The sequence below is a fragment of the Chiloscyllium punctatum genome, chromosome 25 (genome assembly GCF_047496795.1).
Source record: "Chiloscyllium punctatum isolate Juve2018m chromosome 25, sChiPun1.3, whole genome shotgun sequence".
Lineage (NCBI taxonomy): Eukaryota > Metazoa > Chordata > Chondrichthyes > Orectolobiformes > Hemiscylliidae > Chiloscyllium > Chiloscyllium punctatum.
Genome location: NC_092763.1, coordinates 55,970,854 through 55,991,388, shown reverse-complemented (window position 1 = coordinate 55,991,388; position 20,535 = coordinate 55,970,854). Strand labels below are relative to the sequence as shown.

General features: G+C 38.3%; 1 protein-coding gene across 5 annotated transcripts in view; it reads left to right on the top strand.

Moving 5' to 3' along the window:
- stag2b (STAG2 cohesin complex component b) overlaps positions 1-20,535 on the top strand; it is a 182,015-nt gene that overhangs the window by 102,424 nt on the left and 59,056 nt on the right. For all 5 annotated transcript variants that reach the window (XM_072595302.1, XM_072595299.1, XM_072595301.1 and 2 more), the window contains 7 exons: positions 3,943-4,147; positions 5,768-5,919; positions 10,414-10,487; positions 10,602-10,725; positions 11,042-11,140; positions 13,767-13,846; positions 17,972-18,079. In XM_072595302.1, coding sequence (XP_072451403.1) covers positions 3,943-4,147; positions 5,768-5,919; positions 10,414-10,487; positions 10,602-10,725; positions 11,042-11,140; positions 13,767-13,846; positions 17,972-18,079 — 842 coding nt within the window. The remainder of the gene's footprint in view (positions 1-3,942; positions 4,148-5,767; positions 5,920-10,413; positions 10,488-10,601; positions 10,726-11,041; positions 11,141-13,766; positions 13,847-17,971; positions 18,080-20,535) is intronic.

Below are 20,535 nucleotides of genomic sequence, written 5' to 3'. Positions count from 1 at the left end.
CAAAACTTGGATCTTCTGACCCAGAGGTAGGGACACTCCCACTGTCACAAGATTTGCTGTCACATCAAAGTCAAGCATTGTTAATCAACCTGTTTGGATATTTCTAGGTTAATTTTTGGAATATGGGCTGTCACTGAATGGTTTAGCATATCATGCATGTCCCAAGATTTTCTTGAGAAGCTTGAACTTTGAACTTCTGCAGTCAATTTGGCGTTAGTACATCCACAATACCATTAGGGAGGGAATTCCAGAAGTTTGATCCTGTGACACTGAATGGTAGTCTATTTGTGATTCAGGATGGTGAGTGGCTGGAAAGGGCGCTTGCAGGCAGTGGTGTTTCCATTTATCTGCTGCCCTTGCCCTTCTGGATGGTTGTGGTTGTTAGTTTGGAAGGTGTTGGCTGAAGATCTTTGGTGAATTTCTGCAGTGCAATTTGTAGATGATGCACAGTACAGATACTGAGAGTCGGTGGTGAAAGGACAAAATGTTTGGAGATGCAGTGCCAATCAAGGGGCTGCTTCAGCCAGGATAATGTCAGGCTTCTTGAGTGTTATTGGAGCTGCACTCATCCAAGCAAGTGGAGATTTTTCCATCGCACGTTTTGACTTGTGCCTTGCTGATGGTGGACAGGCTTTGGAGAATCTGGAGGTGAATTACTGCAGGATTCTGAGCTTCTTATCTGCTTTTGTAGCTGCGGTACTTATTTGTTCCATATTAAGTTCAGTTCGATGGTAACCCCCAGGATTGATAGTGGGGATTTAGTGACGGTGGTGTCATTGAATGTCAAAATTCTCTCTTATTGGAGTTTGGCCGGCACTTGTGTGAATGTTGTATGCCACTTGTCAATCCAAACATTTGAACATGGACTGCTTTGGTATGTAAGGAATCGCAAATGGTGTTGAACATTGTGCAATCATTGGTGAACATTTCCACTTATGACTTATGGTGGAGGTAAGGTCATTGAATCAACTGAAGGTGGTTGGGCCTTGGGCACTACCAAGAGAAACTCCTGCAGAGTTGTCCGGAGATGCAGTGATTGACCTCCAACAACCACGACCATTGTCTTTTGTGCCATATATGATTCAAACTTGCGCAGGGTTTCCCCTTTTATTCCCATTGATGCTTGTTTTGCGAAAGTTCTTTGATTCTACACTTGGTCAAATGCAACCTTGATGTTAAGTACAGTGACTCTGAACTCACCTGTAGAATTCAGCTCTTTTGTCCATGTGTAAACCAAGGCTGTAATGACTTGTGGAGCTGAATGGTTTCGATAGAACCCAAACTGAGTGTTAGTGAACAGGTTAGTGCTGAGCAAATGCTGCAATTAGCATTGTTGGTAGCTTCCATAATTTCACTGATAAACAAAGAACAGTACAACACAGGAACTTGCTCTTCGGCCCTCCAATCCTGCGGCAACACGTTTTGCACTTTTCCATACTAAAACTCTCTTCACTTACAGAATCAAAAGTGTTATGGAACAGGCCAGACCACCTCAAAACATTTCAAGAAAGTAGCCCAGACCCTAACTTTGTTACTTTTTTAAGCAGGTATAACATGGATATTCCAGGAGGATGCAGCTGGTCAACCCACTGAGTTTTAAACAAAACAATTTATTTAAAAGATTACTGAATGAAATACAAACAGAAGAGAACAGAATACAGAATAACTTAACCTACCTGAAAGCCCAGCAGATTATCCCAGTTTAATGATGCTGTTCCACATACTTACAACAACCCCTAAAACACCCCTTGGCACAAAAGGTAAAGTCAAAAACAGCTTTTTTTCCAGGAGAAAAGTCAGTGAGAGAGTACCAGCCTGGACCTGCTTCTTTGGGTCCAGCAGGCTTTTCTCCACATTATTGCTAAAAACCAAACCAAACCAAAGAAAAGCTGAGCTGGGAGAAGTGGCCATTGCCCTTTTTATTGTACAAATGTTCTTTTTAAAACTTCAAAACCTTCTGCCTGAGGCAGTATCTGTTGCTATAAACAAATTGGCCCTAAAACCCTAACTTTGTCCCTAACTTTTCGGAGTCTGTGTCTTTTACGACCTCTCTGGGAAGAAAGACGTCAAGGACAGCATAACCTTGTTAAAGGAGCAGCATCGTCACAATATCTTCCTATTGCCGTCCTGTTCATACATTCATCCATGTGTTTCTTGAATGCTGCTATTGCGTCTGCTTCCATTACCATCCCTAGCTGTGCATTCCAGGCACTCTCCACCCTCGTTTGGAAAACTTGTCTCAAATATCTTTTTTTTTAAAAAGCCCCCCGCCCCCAACCTTGAACCTTTATCCCCTCGTAATTGACCTCTCCACCGTGGGGGAGAAAAACTACTTTCCACTCTATCCATGTCATTTACAATCTTATAAACTTCTTTGAGGTCGCTCCTCAACTTCCTGCATTCCAGTCAAAACAAACCCAGTCTATCCAACCATTTTCATAGCTAAAATTCTTCACAGCAGGCAACATCCTGGTAAACCTTTTGTTTACCCCCTCCAAAGCATCCATATCCTTGTGGTAGTGTAGTGACCAGAACTCTATGTAATATTCCAACTGTGGCCTAACTAAACCTCTGTAAAACTGCAGGATAACTTGTCTGTCCTTATTTTCAATTCCCCTTCCAATAAAGGCAAGCATGTCAAAGGTCTTTTTTACTACCTTATCTATCTGTGCTGCCACCTTCAGTGATTTGTGGACCTGCACATCCAGATCTCTCTGTATATCCGTAATGTTAAGAGTTCTGCCATTCACTGTATAATTACTACCTGTATGTGACCTTCCAAAATGCATCACCTCATGTTTGTCAGATTAAACGCCATCTGCCATTTTTCTGCCCATGTCTCCAACTGATGTTTATCCTCTGACCATTCTCCTCATTATCTGCAACTCCTCCAATCTTTTTATTGTTTGCAGACTTACAATTTAGACCAGCCATGTTTTCCTCCAAATCATTTATGTAGACCACAAACAACAGGGGTCCCAGCACTGATCCCTGTGGAAACCACTAGTCACAACCATCCATTCCGAAAAGCATCCTTCCACCACTACCTTCTGCCTTCTATGACTAAGCCAGTTCTTGCCAGCTCAACCCTGATACCATGTGATTTCATCTTTTGTACCAGTCATTGAGTCACAGAGATGTACAGCATGGAAACAGATCCTTTGGTCTGTCATGAGATCACCTTTTGTACCAGTCTAAATGATGATTGAGGGTAGACATATGGGTGATAATTGGCTTGGCTAGTTTTTGTATGCAGGAGATAACTAACTAATTTAGCACTGGTGATCATTGTCAATTGTCAGAAAAATCCATTTGGTTCATAATGTCCTTTAGGGAAGGAAACTGCCATCCTAACCTGGTCTGGGCTACCTGTGAATCTGGACCCACAGCAATAATGTTCAGTCTTAACTACCCTCTTGACAATTAGAAATGGGCACTTAATGCTGGCCAACTAGTAATGCCTTCGTCCTGTGAAAGAATTAAAAGAAATTACCAGGGAATGCCAGTTTTAACACACGGCCAGTGTATGTGGGACTTAAACCTGGACTTTGAACCAGAGGTAGGCACTGCGCCACAGCAATTGTTTAAAAATTTTAAAAATATTTGGCAAAAAGAGAAACCAAATTGAACTAAATTTCGAACTCGAGCAGCTGTTTAGCACAATGTAACTCTAAAGAAAACTGTGGATCAAAATTCAAACATTTTTGATAGAAAAATTGCTGCAACACCACCACCATCCCATCCTTAACCTCAACACTGCCCCCACCCCCCAAAATAATCAAATTAGATTTTCTTTCTTATACAGTATACAGAATATATTTGTATCTTTGGATCACGGAACTATTTCGTTTGAATTTGTGATCTGTAATTCTGCACCAAGTTACCTTTGAACAATCTGTCTTTTTTTGCTAACCACATTTAATAAACTTTCTTATACTCCAGGACAGTGGTGATTACCCGCTTACAATGCCTGGTCCACAGTGGAAGAAATTCAAGTCTAGTTTCTGCGAATTCATCTCTGTGCTTGTCAGGCAGTGTCAGTACAGTATCATATATGATGAATATATGATGGACACTGTTATTTCACTGTTAACTGGGTTATCAGACTCCCAGGTTAGAGCATTCAGACACACCAGCACATTGGCAGGTGAGATATCCGCTTTAAAGTACTGAAGTTGTTTCCTTCAAGTTATATATTGCTTTTACATTTTCCATTTTCTCTCTGCCATTAAAGTCATATGTTGGTTGGGAATCCTTATTTTGTAATCCTCCAAACTAATTATTTTTCAGTTAAGGATATTTTCAGACATGCTTTCCTTACCCTCTAAGATCTTTTACTAATCATCTCACAACCAAAATCAAAATATTAATGTAACCCTTGAATTCATGTTGGCAAATAGGTTCGCATCATCTTTACAGATGCTACCAGGTTTTTGATAAACTTTTCTCATTATCTCTGCACTTATTATTCTGCATCTCCATTTGTTTCAGCCCTTTGGAAAAAAACTTCACTTGGCCTGAACGGTTCTGAACTGATGCAAAAGCCAAGTTATTTTCTTCCAAAGGCGCAAACTCAGTCTATCAGCAAGTTTGTTTGGCTCCTTGGGGAGGGGGGGGGAATAAACTTGGCTTTTAAATCTGTTCAGACGTAGCAAGATTTTTTCCCCCTAAGATGAGAATTCAATGTGTCTACAAGGTTTGTTTAGGTTCATTTTGTGTGAAGACCTTTTGGTCTCTCTCTCTTTTTGGTTTTCAGATGCGTGGATAAAGGATACCCAAAACTGTATTTGATTACATTTTATCTGTGTGTAGATCTTTAATATTAAAGAGTTGAATTTCTGCACTGTAACTTTTAAGTTTTCAGTTTCTACAATACATTTCTTTTCCTTTTGTGTGTGAAAATGAATAGTTTATTTCTCAAAATATTTGACTCACGTCTTGTGTAACTAAGGGTGCAATTGTGTTTGTTTTTTGTTGAGATGTCAGTGACTTGATTGAGTGCCTTTTTCCTCATGAGAGAGAAAAAACACTTTTGGGTCACAGTCCTGTGAATTGTTTAAATGAGTTTAAATCTGCTATTGGTATTAGACTTTCTTTGACAGTAATGTGAAAAGTGAGCTCTTAATGTTGAGAAACAAAATATAGTGAAGGTGAGTTATATGAATGAATCTGGCAATTTTTTAAACAGGCTAGTAGCTAATAAATTAGAAATTTTGCTTAATCTTAAGGAGTAGTCAATTTAAATGCAGAAGACTTTGGTCAACTTTGTATTTCACTTTGATGTTAAGTTCCTTGCTCTTAACTCATTCTTTCCTAAATCTCAAAGCTACACAGTAGGTTTCTTTGATATTTTTGCTCCTTTTTATAAACCAAGCCTTTTGAAACTCCAAATGATAACATCACTCCAGTATATTTCTTTCACTATTGATAATTCTCATCCCATGTTTACTTTCATTTCAGTTTCTTAACCTTGAGTCAATAAAATCAAGTGGTGATTTACATACTCTGCAGCCTAGTAGTCTAAAAATAGCACATTATTCTTCTGATGAGTTAGCACTTGACTAAAGTGATTCTCTCAGTTCTGAGGATTTTACTTTTGAAGTCACAACTCTTTCTTTTTAAAAAAAAGACAAAAACAAAGCTATTTAAATAATTTACTGTAGATTTCTTTTTTTTGGAAGAAAGCAAGCTCTATTTTAGTTGCAAATAAGTGAATTATTCCATATTTGTATATGTAATTAAACTGTCCAACCATTTCTTTTTATAGCTATGAAGCTGATGACAGCCCTAGTAAATGTGGCGTTAAATTTAAGTATTAACATGGACAACACTCAGCGGCAATATGAAACTGAAAGGAATAAAATAATTGGCAAAAGAGCCAATGACAGGTTGGAGCTCCTATTACAGAAAAGAAAAGAGGTTCGTGAAATATCAATGTAGCAACATGACTACCTGCTTGTTGCAATTGAAAGAAAGAAACTAAATTTGTCAGATTTCCTTCAGCCTTTTTTCATTTTCTGTAATTTTATGCTGTGTGGATTGTGTTTTTAATATGTTCATCATCAAGGTGCTGAAGTGAATGTTTGTTCAAAGGCTGTGTAATAACCAGAAAAATCTGTTGGTAAACAGCCATAAATAATTAAACCATACAATATAAAATGTGGTTAATTCAATTAGTTATTATTTGAATTGTTATTATTTAAATATGAAGCAAAGGAAAAAATACATTTAACAATTGGTTTCATTTGGAAATTGCGTAAAGATTAGTTTGTTCTACATTTATAATCACTTTTTACTCAATTTCATTGCACAATGGTTATTATTTCAGTGGTTTGCATTTATGTTTACTGTGTCAAATGACATTGTTCAATTGAACTGCAATAAATATTTGATGAATTATGTTTTAATTCTCCTGTCAGAGGTGTTCTTGCATGATTAGAGTTTCTATTGGATTCAGAAATAAATTTTAAAAGTCTTGTTGCACAAAAGCTTTTAAAACCTAGTGGAATCTTTTGTAGTGTAATAAAGTGGATGCTCACATATATTTCAAGATATGGGGCTGTGTCTGCATTGATACATGTATGTGTAAAGTTTTGCAGCTGCACCTCAGCAGTCTGCAATGGAAGAAGGAGCTGCGAACAAACATCATTGACAGGTGCAGTCCTAAACTCAGTTTTTGTAGAATAACTCTAGCCTTGCAAACAGTGCCCCAGCCAGTGTATCCATTTATTTTCAGAGGTGTCAACACAAGGCAGGTTAGCCCTCTTTGTTTTGCCCAAATTACTATTTTAATTGACACACTGACAAGCTTTAAAGTTTTAAGGGACAACATAGTGAAATGTGTTGTTCATCAAATGAAGTGTTGACTGCACTCTGCTAATCCAGTGTAAGTACTCACAATGCTTTATAATTGTGGTTAGAGCAGTGTTCAGGTAGGCTTTATCTTTTCCAAATATTTATTCTTGTACACTAAATCTGTTTAAAATACCTAATGCGCAAGAATCACGTTAAAGTGGGTAAACTGCAACTTGCAAGGAATGCAGTGGAAGCAGAACTTTCAATTAATGAAGTTAGCTAATCATATATTTTAGTCTGTGAATGAATTGTGTTGGGAAGAAGAAACTTTTCTAACATGAGATTAGGTTTCTTTTTAATGTTGTACTTAGCCTGTCTTGCAGTTGCTTTTGTATCTATGTATGTTTTTCTTTGTTGGGGCATGGAGCTAAATTTCACCTTTTATTTGCTGCCCTAGTATTTGTACACTAGATCTGGAGGTTTACTGGAATGAAACCTGGACTGCATGGGTTAACTCATGGGGGAGGAGATCACACAAATGGGGTTGCATTTAGAAGTCATGGAGTGATTTGAATAAAGACATTTGACAAGGTACCCCTCAAATGATTAGGTTATCAGATAAGAGCATATAGATTGGTAATAGTGTATGGGCATGGATAGCAAATTAGCTAATGGGTAGGAAATACAAAGTGTAGATAAAACTTTTTTTTTCTCTCAGGTTAGTGACCAGTAGGGTTCCGTAGGGGTCAGTGCTGGGACCACAACTGAGTCAAATATATATTATCGATTTAGAGTAAGGAAGTAGAAATGCTGTAGCCAAGTTGGAAGGTGCCACAAAAATATGAAGATTCAGTTTGTGAGAGAGAGGTGAACACAGGTTTATGAGGGATGTTGATAGGTTAAGTAAGTGAGCAAAAAGTTGGCAAATGGAGTAAAAGTGTGGGGAAAATGCAAAAAGAACTAGACCTTTCAGGAATGAAATTCAGAGAAGCTTCTACATGCTGGATGGTAGAACTTTGGGCTGCTCCTGCTATGTTAACTGTCAATTTTGAGATGTATGAATTCCTGTTAACTAAATGGATTGATGGATGTGGGTAAACCGAGGTACACAGAGCATGGTCAGAGATAAGCGATGACTTAATTCAATGATGGAATTTGCTAAAGTCTATTCTACTTCCTATGTTCCTTTGGTTCTGTTCATTTGCACTGTTCTTATCGATGCAATTTGCCCAAAATTGGTAAACATAGAACATAGAAAAATACAGCACAGTACAGGCCCTTTGGCCCTCGATGTTGCGCCGATCCAAGCCCATCTAACCTACACTAGCCCACTATCCTCCATATGCCTATCCAACGCCCGTTTAAATGCCGATAAAAAGGGAGAGTCCACCACTGCTACTGGCAGGGCATTCCATGAACTCTCGACTCGCTGAGTAAAGAATCTACCCCTAACATCTGTCCTATACCGACCACCCCTTAATTTAAAGCTATGCCCCCTCGTAATAGCTGACTCCATACATGGAAAAAGGTTCTCATGGTCAACCCTATCTAAACTCCTAATCATCTTGTACACCTCTATCAAGTCACCCCTAAACCACCTTTTCTCCAATGAAAACAGTCCCAATGAAAACAGTCCCAATTGAACCTTCACACCTCATCTTTACATAGGCCGCCCTCTTCCCTTTAACAAGGGATTCCAATTCCTTACTAAACCACGGCTCTCCCTCACGACCCTTTCCTCCCTGCCTGACAGGTACATACTTATCAAGGACACTCAATAGTTGCTCCTTGAACAAGCTCCACATATCAATTGCGCCCTTGCCTTGAAGCCTACTTTTCCAAGCCACGCATCCTAAGTCGTGCCTCACCGCATCATAATTTCCCTGCCCCCAGCTAGAACTCTTGCCCTGCAGTGCACACTTATCCCTCTCCATCACTAGAGTAAAAGTCACCGAATTGTGGTCACTGTCCGCAAAGTGCTCACCTGCCTCCAATTCTAACACCTGGTCTGGTTCGTTACCCAGAACCTCTTGTTGGCCTCGCCTCTTGTTGGCCTGTCTACATATTGTGTCAGGAATCCCTGCTGCACACGTTGGACAAACACCGACCCATCTCACGGACTCGAGCTATAGCTTTCCCAGTCAATATCAGGAAAGTTAAAGTCCTCCATAACAACCACCCAATCTCCTGAATCATCCTCGCAATCCTTTCTTCTACGTCTCTAGGACTATTGAGATTGATGCCATGTTCCTAACCTCCCTACACTCCAGGTCCTGCACCCTAAAGCTACAGTCTAGGTTCCCATGCCCCTGCAGAGTTAGTTTAACCCCCCCCCCCCCCCCCCCCCCCAGGATACTGGTGCCCCTCAGGTTCAGGTGTAGACCATCCTGTTTATAGAGGTCCCACCTTCCCCAGAAAGAACCCCAGTTATCCAGATACCGGAATCCCTCCCTCCTGCACCATCCCTGTAGCCATGCATTTAACTGTTCTCTCTCCCTATTCCTCGACACTCTATCACGCGGCACGGGTAACAAACCAGAGAGAACAACTCTGTTTGTTCTAACTCTGAGCTTCCAACCTAGCTCCCTGAAAGCCTGCCTAACATCCTCAGCCGCCCTCCTACCTATGTCGTTGGTGCCAACGTGGACCACGACTTTGGGCTGCTCCCCCTCCCCCTTAAGGACCCGGAAAACACGATCAGAGACTTGCACCTGGGAGGCAACATACCAAACGTGAGTCTCTCTCGCCCCCACAAAACCGCCTTTCTTGCCCCGAACTATCGAGTCCCCAATAACTATTGCTCTGCTCTTCTCCACCTTTCCCTTCAGAGCAACGGGGACAGGCTCCGTGCCAGAGGCCTGAACCCCATTGCTTACCCCGGTAAATCGTCTCCCCCACAAGTATCCAAAACGGTATACTTGTTCTTGAGGGGAATGGCCGCACGGGGTCCCTGCACTGGCTGCTTCCTCCATCACAGCATGAAAGATTTGAAATTTTAAGTTAAGGCCAACTTGTGTTTCTGTAATTTTTTTTATTGCAATAATTAGTTCTTGAAACTGCACTGCATACAAAGTGTCATGATCCTTGATCTAATCAGTCATTTAGAGGACTTTTTGTTAATTGTACTCTGGATACCAGAAAGCACACTTCAAAAGCTTGTAAAGATTTTTAAAACATATTTCCTTTGCTAACTATCATATTCCAATGTAACTTTAGTCATTTTTACTTAGTTAAAATCCGATTCCTCATTTGTTGTAAATTGGACATCATTGTTGTTTATTGTGGGGGGGTAAAAACCCTTTATATTTAGCTGTATTATTTGATCTGCACCAAGTCACTACTCTTAATTATATCAAGTAACTTCTATTAAGCAACCAATCTTAGTTAAATTTCATTGTGAAGTACAGTCTAGTTCTGTCAGTTCCTGACAAATTTTGTCAATTTACAAATTGGTTTCAGCAGAAACTTAAGGGAAATGAAACACTAGCCAAAAGTGTAGAATTTTGCATATTACTTTGCCTTGGATTTAGTGCTGAAAGCAATGAATCAACCCTGAGGGGTGTAAGTTAATTCAGAATTAGTCTGGAACTTAGTTCATTTTATCCTTTCCCTTCACAGCTTCAAGAAAATCAGGATGAAATTGAAAATATGATGAATGCCATTTTTAAGGGGGTGTTTGTACATCGATATCGGTAAGAGTTTCAGGGTGTCTTGCACTTTTGCATGGCTTGAATTATAGCAAGAGAAATTCTGCCTTTTGTATAAGATAATTGAATCTTGATTGTTCTGTTTTGTTTCTCCAACAGTGATGCAATCTCTGAGATTCGAGCTGTCTGCATTGAAGAGATTGGGGTATGGATGAAAATGTACAGTGATGCCTTCTTAAATGACAGTTATTTGAAATACGTGGGGTGGACCATGCATGATAAGGTAATGTAAACCTATTTTATAAATGTTTGTTGTACAGTTATGTATCAAACAATGGAGCTTGTTTGTTTTTTTTTTGTGTAAAGTATTTTGTACATTTTGTGGAACAAAAAGTGTATTTATGCACCAAATATTACCAGTTTCAAGATTCAATTCCAGAATGCTGCATTCTGTGGGATGTCAGTGGGAGTGGTATGCATTATATTATTAAAAATTTCATATTGATTTTCCTGGTGTGTTGAAGAAAGGTCTACCCTCCTACACTAATTCCCTAGTCAGTTTTTCAGTTGCATACTCAGTAATATGTTTTGTTTTTCAGCAAGGGGAAGTGAGGCTAAAATGCTTAACAGCCTTGCAAGGTCTCTATTACAACAGAGAACTCATTCCTAAACTTGAACTTTTTACAAGTCGTTTCAAGGTTAGTTTATTTTAAATTACGTACTACTGGACTTTTACATTTAATTTTATAAATTGTATCTTGTGACTGTTAGTGTGTATAAAATAAAGATTTTCTATTGACGTGCATGCTCAGTCTACAAAACCTCAATTTGTGTTTTTACACTTCCTCACATTTCTGTTAACGTTTTTCCTCGTTATAAATCCTTACCTTTTATTATGGTTGTAATTATACTACAGCAAGTGGTGATGCTTAATTCAGTACATTTGTTACACATCTGCCCAGCTCCCCACCCTGCGCTTCAAAGAATATCCTGAAAATCCTAAATGAAACTGAAGTTTTAGCAAAACCCGATCCTAAAAAAAAACAAATTTAGTAACATTATTCTGAAATATGCACATTGTTCTTCTGACCTCTACTGCGTGCTGTAAGAAGTCAGTTTCTCATGGTTCTTCAAGACCATGCTGTTTCCCTTACAGGAAAGCTATTACTTCAATGCCATTCCTGATATCACTGACAAATTCCATCACTTTCTCTTCTATTCCACTATGTCCAGTTCATTCCCCAGTAAGCCAACAAGCCAGTTTTATCAAATCTAAGGTTCCCTCCATTGTCAAAGTCACAGTGTGGTTTGGTTGAGGTTCATACATAGTTGCTGCTTCCAATCAGTTCTATTCCCACTTATCCCCTCTGGGATTTGTCTTCCTCCCACTAATCTGCTGTATTTCACTGATCAGCTTGTATCCAGAGCTTGGAATAAGGTAGGTAGTAAAAATTCAATATATAGATGTCAAAGTATTTACTTATCAAGATCATTTGTATCATGTCCTCATTCAAAAATGTCTGAAGTTAAACCCAGGATTGACATAGCAGTCAGTTTAATTTCAGTGGGAGGAAAGCCAATAGAAATCTTGTGAGCAAAATTAGAAGTCAGTCTAAACAAAGGTTAATCAAGAAAAACCAAAATCAACTTGTTCAAACCAAATGTTTAAAAAAAATTGATTGTCTTCCAAACGGTATTTGATAAAGTGGCACCTATCTTTGCCAGCAGTTTTGATTTCCATGGATGAAAAGAATTAACGGCAACATGAAGATAAAGTTGGCTGAGTGTTAGAAAGCAGAATGGTGGCAAACTGTTGTTTTTCAGATTGCACAATGTGATTTCCCAGGGGTCTGAACTTGAGCCACTGCTTTTCTTGATTGGTGACAATGACTTGGACTTGGGAGTATCATGCACAATTTCAAGTACTTGTAAATGACAGAAAGCCTAGCAGAGTGTTAATTGGGAAGAGGACAATGATAGGTTTCAGAAGGACAAAGACAGATTGGTGAAATATGTGGACAAATGACACACAGATTACGTTTTAATATAGAGCAATGTGCAAGGATGCATTTTGGTAGAAAGAATGAGAGCGAACAATATAAAACAAAGACTATAATTTGTGCAGGAATAGGGAGACCTGGGGTTATATACAAATTGTTGAAGTGGGAGGATAGGTTGAGAAGTTGTTTGGAGAGATATATTGAACCTGTACACAAACAATGAAGTTAGGATGAACCTTCATCAAACTTCAATTGGAGTATTATCAGGAAAGATTTGAAGTCTTTGGAAAAGATGCAGTGAAACTTTACAATACAGGTAGTTCTTTTATAACATGACGGTTGCTTTCTTGTGCAACCCCGCATTACAGAAAAATTGCACTTTAGAAACAATGCCCAAAGTATTGGTGTTGTAATTGCGTTATAGCCAATACACACTTTAAAAGTTCACATTTGAGAAACTCTCCAATTTGTCAATTGTGTTACAGCGAATTCATGTTATCGAAGCACACATTATAGCAGAATGATCTGTACTAATTTCAAGAGTGGGGCACTTCACTTGATTGGAGATGCTTCACTTAGGTTTGGTAGAAGTGTTCAAAAGCATGGAGGATCTAAGCATAGTAAATGGAAAAACTAATGACTTTGAGGAAAGGAACATGAACAAGAAGATGTGAAGTGATTGGTAAAAGAGACAATGGTGACATGAGAAAACATTTTAAAGCAGTTGATGTTGAAGATCTGAAATGCACTGCTTGAACTGGTGATGGAGGCATATTCAGTTGTGGTTGGATAAGCACCTGAAAATAAAAACAAATTGCAGGTTTGTGGTTGAGGATAAGGGTGTTGAGTGGTGTCTTGAAGGACCAAGAGGTGATGTCCTGTGCCGTAACCAGTCTCTGATTTTGATTTCACAAGGAAAACACACCCCATAACAATCTAAAAATCGTGAAAGGCCATGTAATTAGTTTGGAATTTCACACGTTTGATTTCCATAAATCATTGTTCTAAATTATAAAAATCCTCCTGTTCGCTGTGAATCATGTGGTAAAAGATAAGAGTACTTCCTTTTAAAAAAAACTTGTAGTGTTGATGGTGTGACATTCCACTGTCACAAGAAGATGCCAGTCCGCAATGACTAGTTGATGTCTATGAAGATATGGTAAATAATTGGAGCATTTATACAGCAGTCACAAGTTATCTGTCATCATAGACTACCTGACCTTTGTGTCAAGAGGTAGGTATTGAAAACTTGTTTATTGATAAAAATGGAGCAGCAAAAGCTTTTTTAAGAGTTTACTATATGAATAAACTCTTTTATTTTTAGGATAGAATTGTTTCCATGACTCTGGATAAAGAATATGAAGTTGCTGTGCAAGCAATAAAACTTCTGACTCTTGTTCTGCAGTAAGTAGAAGTTGTTATACTTGATTCTTTGTTCTTGTGGTCCTTCAGAATCTTTTATAATAAGTGAGTGTTATATTATTGTGCTATCATTTGAGATGCATCTTTCACTTTTGAGTATGTTGGATTTAGGCCATTTCAGAATCTATTCAGTCAGATAACAAGCTGAACGTTTGCTACCAGCAACAATGTATTCAGTCCTGAAGATGCATTTCCTACACCCCTAGGAAATAACCCTTATTTCTTGTCAAGGTCATTCTGTCAGTCTGACCAGAACGTTTAAAATACATCTGTCTGCTTCTGTGCAAATGATCACTTTTTTAAGTCCTTATAGTTCGAGGGTCAGTTCCAGTTGTGTACGCAAGTTGACTTAAAAGTCCATTCAGTTTTTGACTTGTTACTAAGCTTTGTCCTGTAAATAGAATCAATGCCAAATTTCAAAAACCTTTTCTGATCTTTTAGAAATTGGACTAATTAATATTTTTAAATACCTGAAGTTTGTTCCTCCCGCATCTTCAGCCTGTATTTTCAGACCAATTCTCAGAGTTTGTTGCAACCTCCTTTCTCACTGGTACAAAATGAGTAGCCATCCCTTACAATATTAATACATTTCGGAGTTGCTCCTATTTCTTGTACTGCATCCAGACATTTGATCCAATGCACAATCCAGGCACTGCTTCCCATGACACAAACCATACACACACATACTCAGTCTTTCTCTGATATCTGAAACAGCTCTGCTTTCTCAGAGTCTTGGTACTGCTCATGTTCTGCTCCCAGGTTCCCACATTGAAAATCATCTTCACTTCTGAATGCTTGAACTGTGCTTTTTAATAGACAGTTACACATATAAGATCCTATAACCTAATATTCTGCATTCATAGAAACCATTTGTATGATGTTTGTATAAACTACATGTCTCTAAAATTGCGTAGTATAGACTTGTCATTTGACTAAACTCATCTGAGCTGGTGTCTATATTTGACATGAATCTCCTTGCATCTCATCTCAACTTTGTGATACACTTGTCATTTTGTTTTCAGTGTTGCACTTGTGTAGTTTCCCTTTTGAATGACAGAAGCACTTGCCTAGATCCTCCATTTCCTTTGGTAGAGAGTTCCACATTCAAACTGCTCTTTGAGCCACTGACTGTTTTATGCTTATAATCTTTAATTTTGGATCCTCTCATAAGTGGAAACACGTCTCTCCTAGTATTTAGGTAATATATGCATGCATTATAACAATAATTCATTCCTATCTAGTGCAAGAGCAAACAGAAAGGATGGCTCTACTGTGGTCGAGTATACAAATTAGAGATAGTGGTACATCCAGAGAGGAGAAATTTAAAATTGCCAGAAAAAGCAATAAGACTTTAGCGAAATTTAGAATTCAGTAAAAGATGACAAAAAGATTGATTAAGATGGGTAAAATAGAAAATGAGAGTAAAGTTGCAGCATATGTAAAAACTAACAAAAAGCTTCTATTAATATGAAAAGAGAAAAAGATTAGTGAAAATAAATGTTAGGTCCCTTACAACCCAAAATGGAAAAATTGAAAAAGGGATCAAAGAAATAGCAGAAGAATTGAAAACACATTTTAATTTGTCTTCACTAAAAAGAACACAGATAATTTCCCAGGAATGTTTGGGAACCGGGGGTCAAGTGAGAGGGTGGATTTAAAGAAAATTGATAAGAGCTTTAAACAAAAAGTGTGCTGGAAAAATCCATGAAGTTAAAGGCTAACTAATCCATGGGGCCTAATAATCTACATCCCTTAGTATTAAGGAAGTAAATCCTGAAGTATGAGATATATTGATGGTCATCATCCAAAATTCTGTGGACTCTGCTGTGTTTTTTAAAGATTGGAAGGTTATAAATATAATAGCACAATTCAAAAAAGGAGGTCGAGGAAAAAGTGATTTACAGACTAGGCTAACGTCAGTAATGGGGAAATTGCTGGAGTTTGTTGTTTGTTTAAAAAAAACTTAATGGAACACTTGGAAAGTAGTAATGGGATCAGACAAAGTTAGCTATGAGTTTATAAAAGGGGAATCATGCTTAACTAATCTGCTGGAAGTTATTGAGGGCATCCCTCGTAGAATAGGGAATGACAAACAAGGTTGTGGGGGAATTTGGATTTCAAGAAAGATTTTGATAAGTTCCCACATAAGAGAATTGAGGGCAAAATTGAAGTGCATTGGTCAAGGATAAATGTAGTGTAATGGGGAATGTATTGGGTGGGGTACTCTTCAGAGGGTCGGTGTGGACTTGTTGGGCCAAAGGGTCTGTTTCCACACTGTAGGAATTCTGTGATTCAAATGGTTGTGGGTAATATACTGACTTGACTTAGAATGCACATAGAGAACTGAATGAGGAAAACAAATTCATTATTTCCAAGTTTGCTGATGACACAAAACTAAGTGTCATTGTGAGTAGGATGCAAAACAGCTTCAGGGTGATCAAGACAGTGATTGTGAGGGCTAGAACATAGCAAATGCAGTATAATGTGGATAACTTGAAGCTGTACACATCAGTGTGAAAAACAGGGAAGGAGGATATAATTTAAATTGGGGATGTATTAGAAAATGTGGACGTACAAAGTGACATGAGTGATCTTGTACTCCAGTCAATTAAATAAACAGGCTGGTGCAGCAAAATATTGAGGAGGTAAATGATATGTTGGTCAAAATTCTCATAGATTTTGCATTCAAAAATAGGGATGATTCCCTTCAATTAAGTAGAGTTTTGGTGAGACTGTACTTGGATTTTGTGTGCAATTTTGGTTTGTCTACTTTAGAGAGGATGTTCTTACCATAGAGTGGATTTCACCAAAGGTTCACTAGATTGACACTGAAGATGGCAGGGCTCTCATAGAAGAAGTTGGTTTGACTGGGCCTGAATTTACCAGAGTTCAGAAAAATGAATGGGGTTCTGATTTAAATGAAATCATAGCAGGGCTAGACATAGTCGATGCAGGGAGGATGTTCCTGATTGGGGAGTTATGGGTCAGGGTCATAGTTTCAGAATTGAGGGTAGGGCAATGATGAGGAAATGTTTCTTCACTTAGAGGGTGCTCTTACTTCAGAATTCACTAACGCAGAAGGATGTGGAGGCCAAAACACTGAGCATCTTCAAGAAAGATACTGATACTTTTTTTTGTCGCAAGGGCAAAAGGGATGTTGAGAGAAAGCTGGGATATGTTGTTGAGATGGAGCATCAGCTATGATCAGATTGAATGGCAAAAGAGGTTTAAAGGACCTAAAAGACCATACATTTTGCTCCCAGTTTTGGTATATGTAACCCATTTGTACTTTTAAAGACCTATATCAGGTCAACTCTAATCTGCAACCTGCATAACAAATATAAATCTTGTTCTCCTAACTTTTACAGGTTTACCTCTCTTCTGTGTACAGATTTTAGAATAAAATGTTATTGTTAACACCACAATGACAATACATTTAACTTAACCCAAAGTTTTCAACTCTCTCATTATTCCGTAGTTAAAAATATAATTTGGTTCATCAGGTGCACCTTAGCTCAGTTGTAGTGTTTTCATCTTTGAATTTTAAGGCTGTATATTTAAGCCTGTCTGCAGAAATTGGAGAACATCTGTGCTCTTTCTTCATACTGTACTGTTAATTCTGTCGTCTTTTGAATGAGACTTGATGCTGAAACCTAGCTGCTTAGATGCACATTAAAATAAAAGTGCAGTGTTCCTATGGCAGCTTTATTTACCAACAATGAAATAATGATTATACTTGAAATTTTCAATGTCTGAAACAGTTGTTTTGGAGGATCATGTTGTTAATTCAATATATCCTACTTGCACATTATATATAAAATAGCACATTCTTTGACTAATTGAGCAATTCTACCTCATTGTGCACTTTGAAATTTTAATTTAAGCAGTTCAGTTTAATTCAATGAACCATGTGCTAAACCACTTCTAATTTTACCAAATACAGCAATAAAAGATATCAGATGCCTAGTTTTGGCAATAATTATGCTGTTGTCCATTTAATCTAATGTCACTTTTCTGACTGCAAAGTTGAAATGAAAATTGAAGGTGTTTATCAAATTGCGCAGCCTCTGAATGAAGTTATTTTTGCTCTTGCATTTCCTATTATAGGGGTAGTGATGATGTCCTTACCTCTGAGGACTGTGAAAACGTGTACCATTTGGTTTACTCTGCTCATCGACCAGTCGCTGTAGCAGCTGGAGAATTTCTTTACAAAAAGTAAGGAGCAAAATCAAATTAGTATGTCTAAGGGGAAATTATTTTTCAATTTCTTGTCACATTCTGCTTTCCTGTCAGATCTGTTAGTATTGTATAATAAAATTGTAGTAATGAACTACCACTTCAACTAAATCTTGTTCCAGTGTAAATAAAACTTGAACACATGCCAACATCACTTAATAGACATCTGTGCAGTGTGCATATTTGTGTTTTACAGTCTGTATGGTTTAAGGTTGATCGCTGGTAAATTTACATAGGAGCTATTAAAACTGAGCATTTTAATTCAGAAATTTAGTCCTCCTTCAGTTTTATAATGAATTTTCACAAGACTTTGCAGAACAGAGGGACCTTGACTACAAGCTCAGCAATGATGTAATTCGTGAATTACATTGCTGAAATTCTGCTGCTACGACTGGCATTCTTAATATTGGGAACCTTAATCCAAGAGTACTTTGAACCTGAGACTGTTAATTTGTGTTACTGGTAAGAAAATGTTTGTATAGACATTTTAAGAACTCCTATGCTGCACTTCCTCCAAATTACAAGTTGTTCTTCAACTTCATTGCTCAAACATTTCTCCTGCGTTGGCCTGATTCTACAAAGGTTTGGTGCTTTCTGTAATTGTTTCAAACTGCAAAGCTTTAAGGGGTGCAGTGTGGCATGTGCTGAAGGACTATTTTGCTGTCTGACGAATATGCAACTTTGGAGCACAAATCAGCCATTCAGTCCTTCATGACTGTTCTGCCATTCAGTAAAATTACAGCTGATTTATTTGTGTTCAGAATTCTATATCTCTCTCCACTGTTGATGTTATTAGTCTCATCATACAGGGAGTGTTCCTGGATGAACTGTGCAAGTTGCATTTTCTTGTGTTGATGGTGGACGAAAGTACCTACATTTCAGTACAAAACATGCTGATTTTGCGCATCAACTTGCTGAAAAGATTGTTTTTGCATGAATTTTTAAACTGGCTGCTTGCAATACTGCCTCCGTTGTGACAGCAATCAAGCAATGTTATTAACAGTGATCTTGGTTTACAGAAGATGGTGATGTTTACATCAGATAGAGCTTCTGTTATGCCATTTCAGAAGCCAATTTTTGTACATTGGGAGTCAGATCTTAGCCAGTCGCAGTAAGGTTGGCAGATTTCTTACCCTAAATGGTGTGATATGTTGTTTTGAACAATCGACAATGGTTTCATGGTCGTTAAGCTTTGAAATTCAATGTTTTGAAAAATTATAATTCTACTGACTGCCTTGACTACTGAGCAATACTTTGAATATTAGTCCAGTGACAATATCACAATGCCATCACCACCACCTAAGCAGTAGAAATTAAGATGTCTTGCTTAATTAAGAATGTGAGATGAAGAGACATTGGGATGTTTCAATGAATTGTGTGAGAAAGTATATGAACTAGGATCAACGGTAAGCAATTCAGCCCCTCAAGTCTTTTCCACCATGTTATACAATCATGGCGGATCTAATCTTGACCTCAACTCCACTTTCCGACCCAGTCTCCATAACTCAGACAGAATTTTAATTAATGGTTCTATCTCTTCAAATTTAATCAAAGTCCCAGCAGCTATCATACTGTAAGTGGTGAATTCTAAAGATTCAAGACCCTTTGAGAAAGTAATTTCTCTTCATGTCTGTTTTATATCTGCTGCCTATTCTAAAACTTTGATCTCTCATTTTAGGTTGCTCCACATGAGGAAACATCTTTTCCATGTCGACATTGTCAATCCTTTTTAGCATCCTATGTACCGCTCATTCTGCCTCCTTCAGACAGGCCCCATAATCTCTCGAATAATCTCAGCACCTTCTGTGAAATGCCTCCAATTCAAATATATTCCTCCTCAAGAAAGGAGACCGAAATTGGATGCAATACTCCAAGTGTGGTCTCACGACTGCCTTGTACAGTTGCAGCAATATTTCCCTACTTTTATACTCTATTCATTTCGCAATAAATACCAAAATTCCATTTGTCATAGAGATGTACAGCACAGAAACAGACCGTCTGGTCCAAACCATCCATGCTGACCAGATATCCCAACCCAATCTAGTCCCACCTGCCAGCACCCGGCCCATATCCCTCCAAACCTTTCCTATTCAAATGCCCATCCAGATGCCTTTTTAATGTTGCAATTGTACCAGCCTCCACCACTTCCTCCAGCAGCTCATTCCAAACACGTTCCACCCTCTGCGTGAAAAAGTTGCCCCTTAGGTCTCTTTTATATCTTTCCCCTCTCACCCTAAACCTATACCCTCTAGTTCTGGACTCCCCGACCCCAAGGAAAAGACTTTGCCTATTTATCCTATCCATGCCCCTCATAATTTTGTAAACCTCTATAAGGTCACCTCTGTTCCTCTCATTTTCTCCCAATTCATACATGAGGATCATGCAGATCCCACTGCACTGAAGCACCCTGAAGTTTCTCTTCATTTAGATAAGCC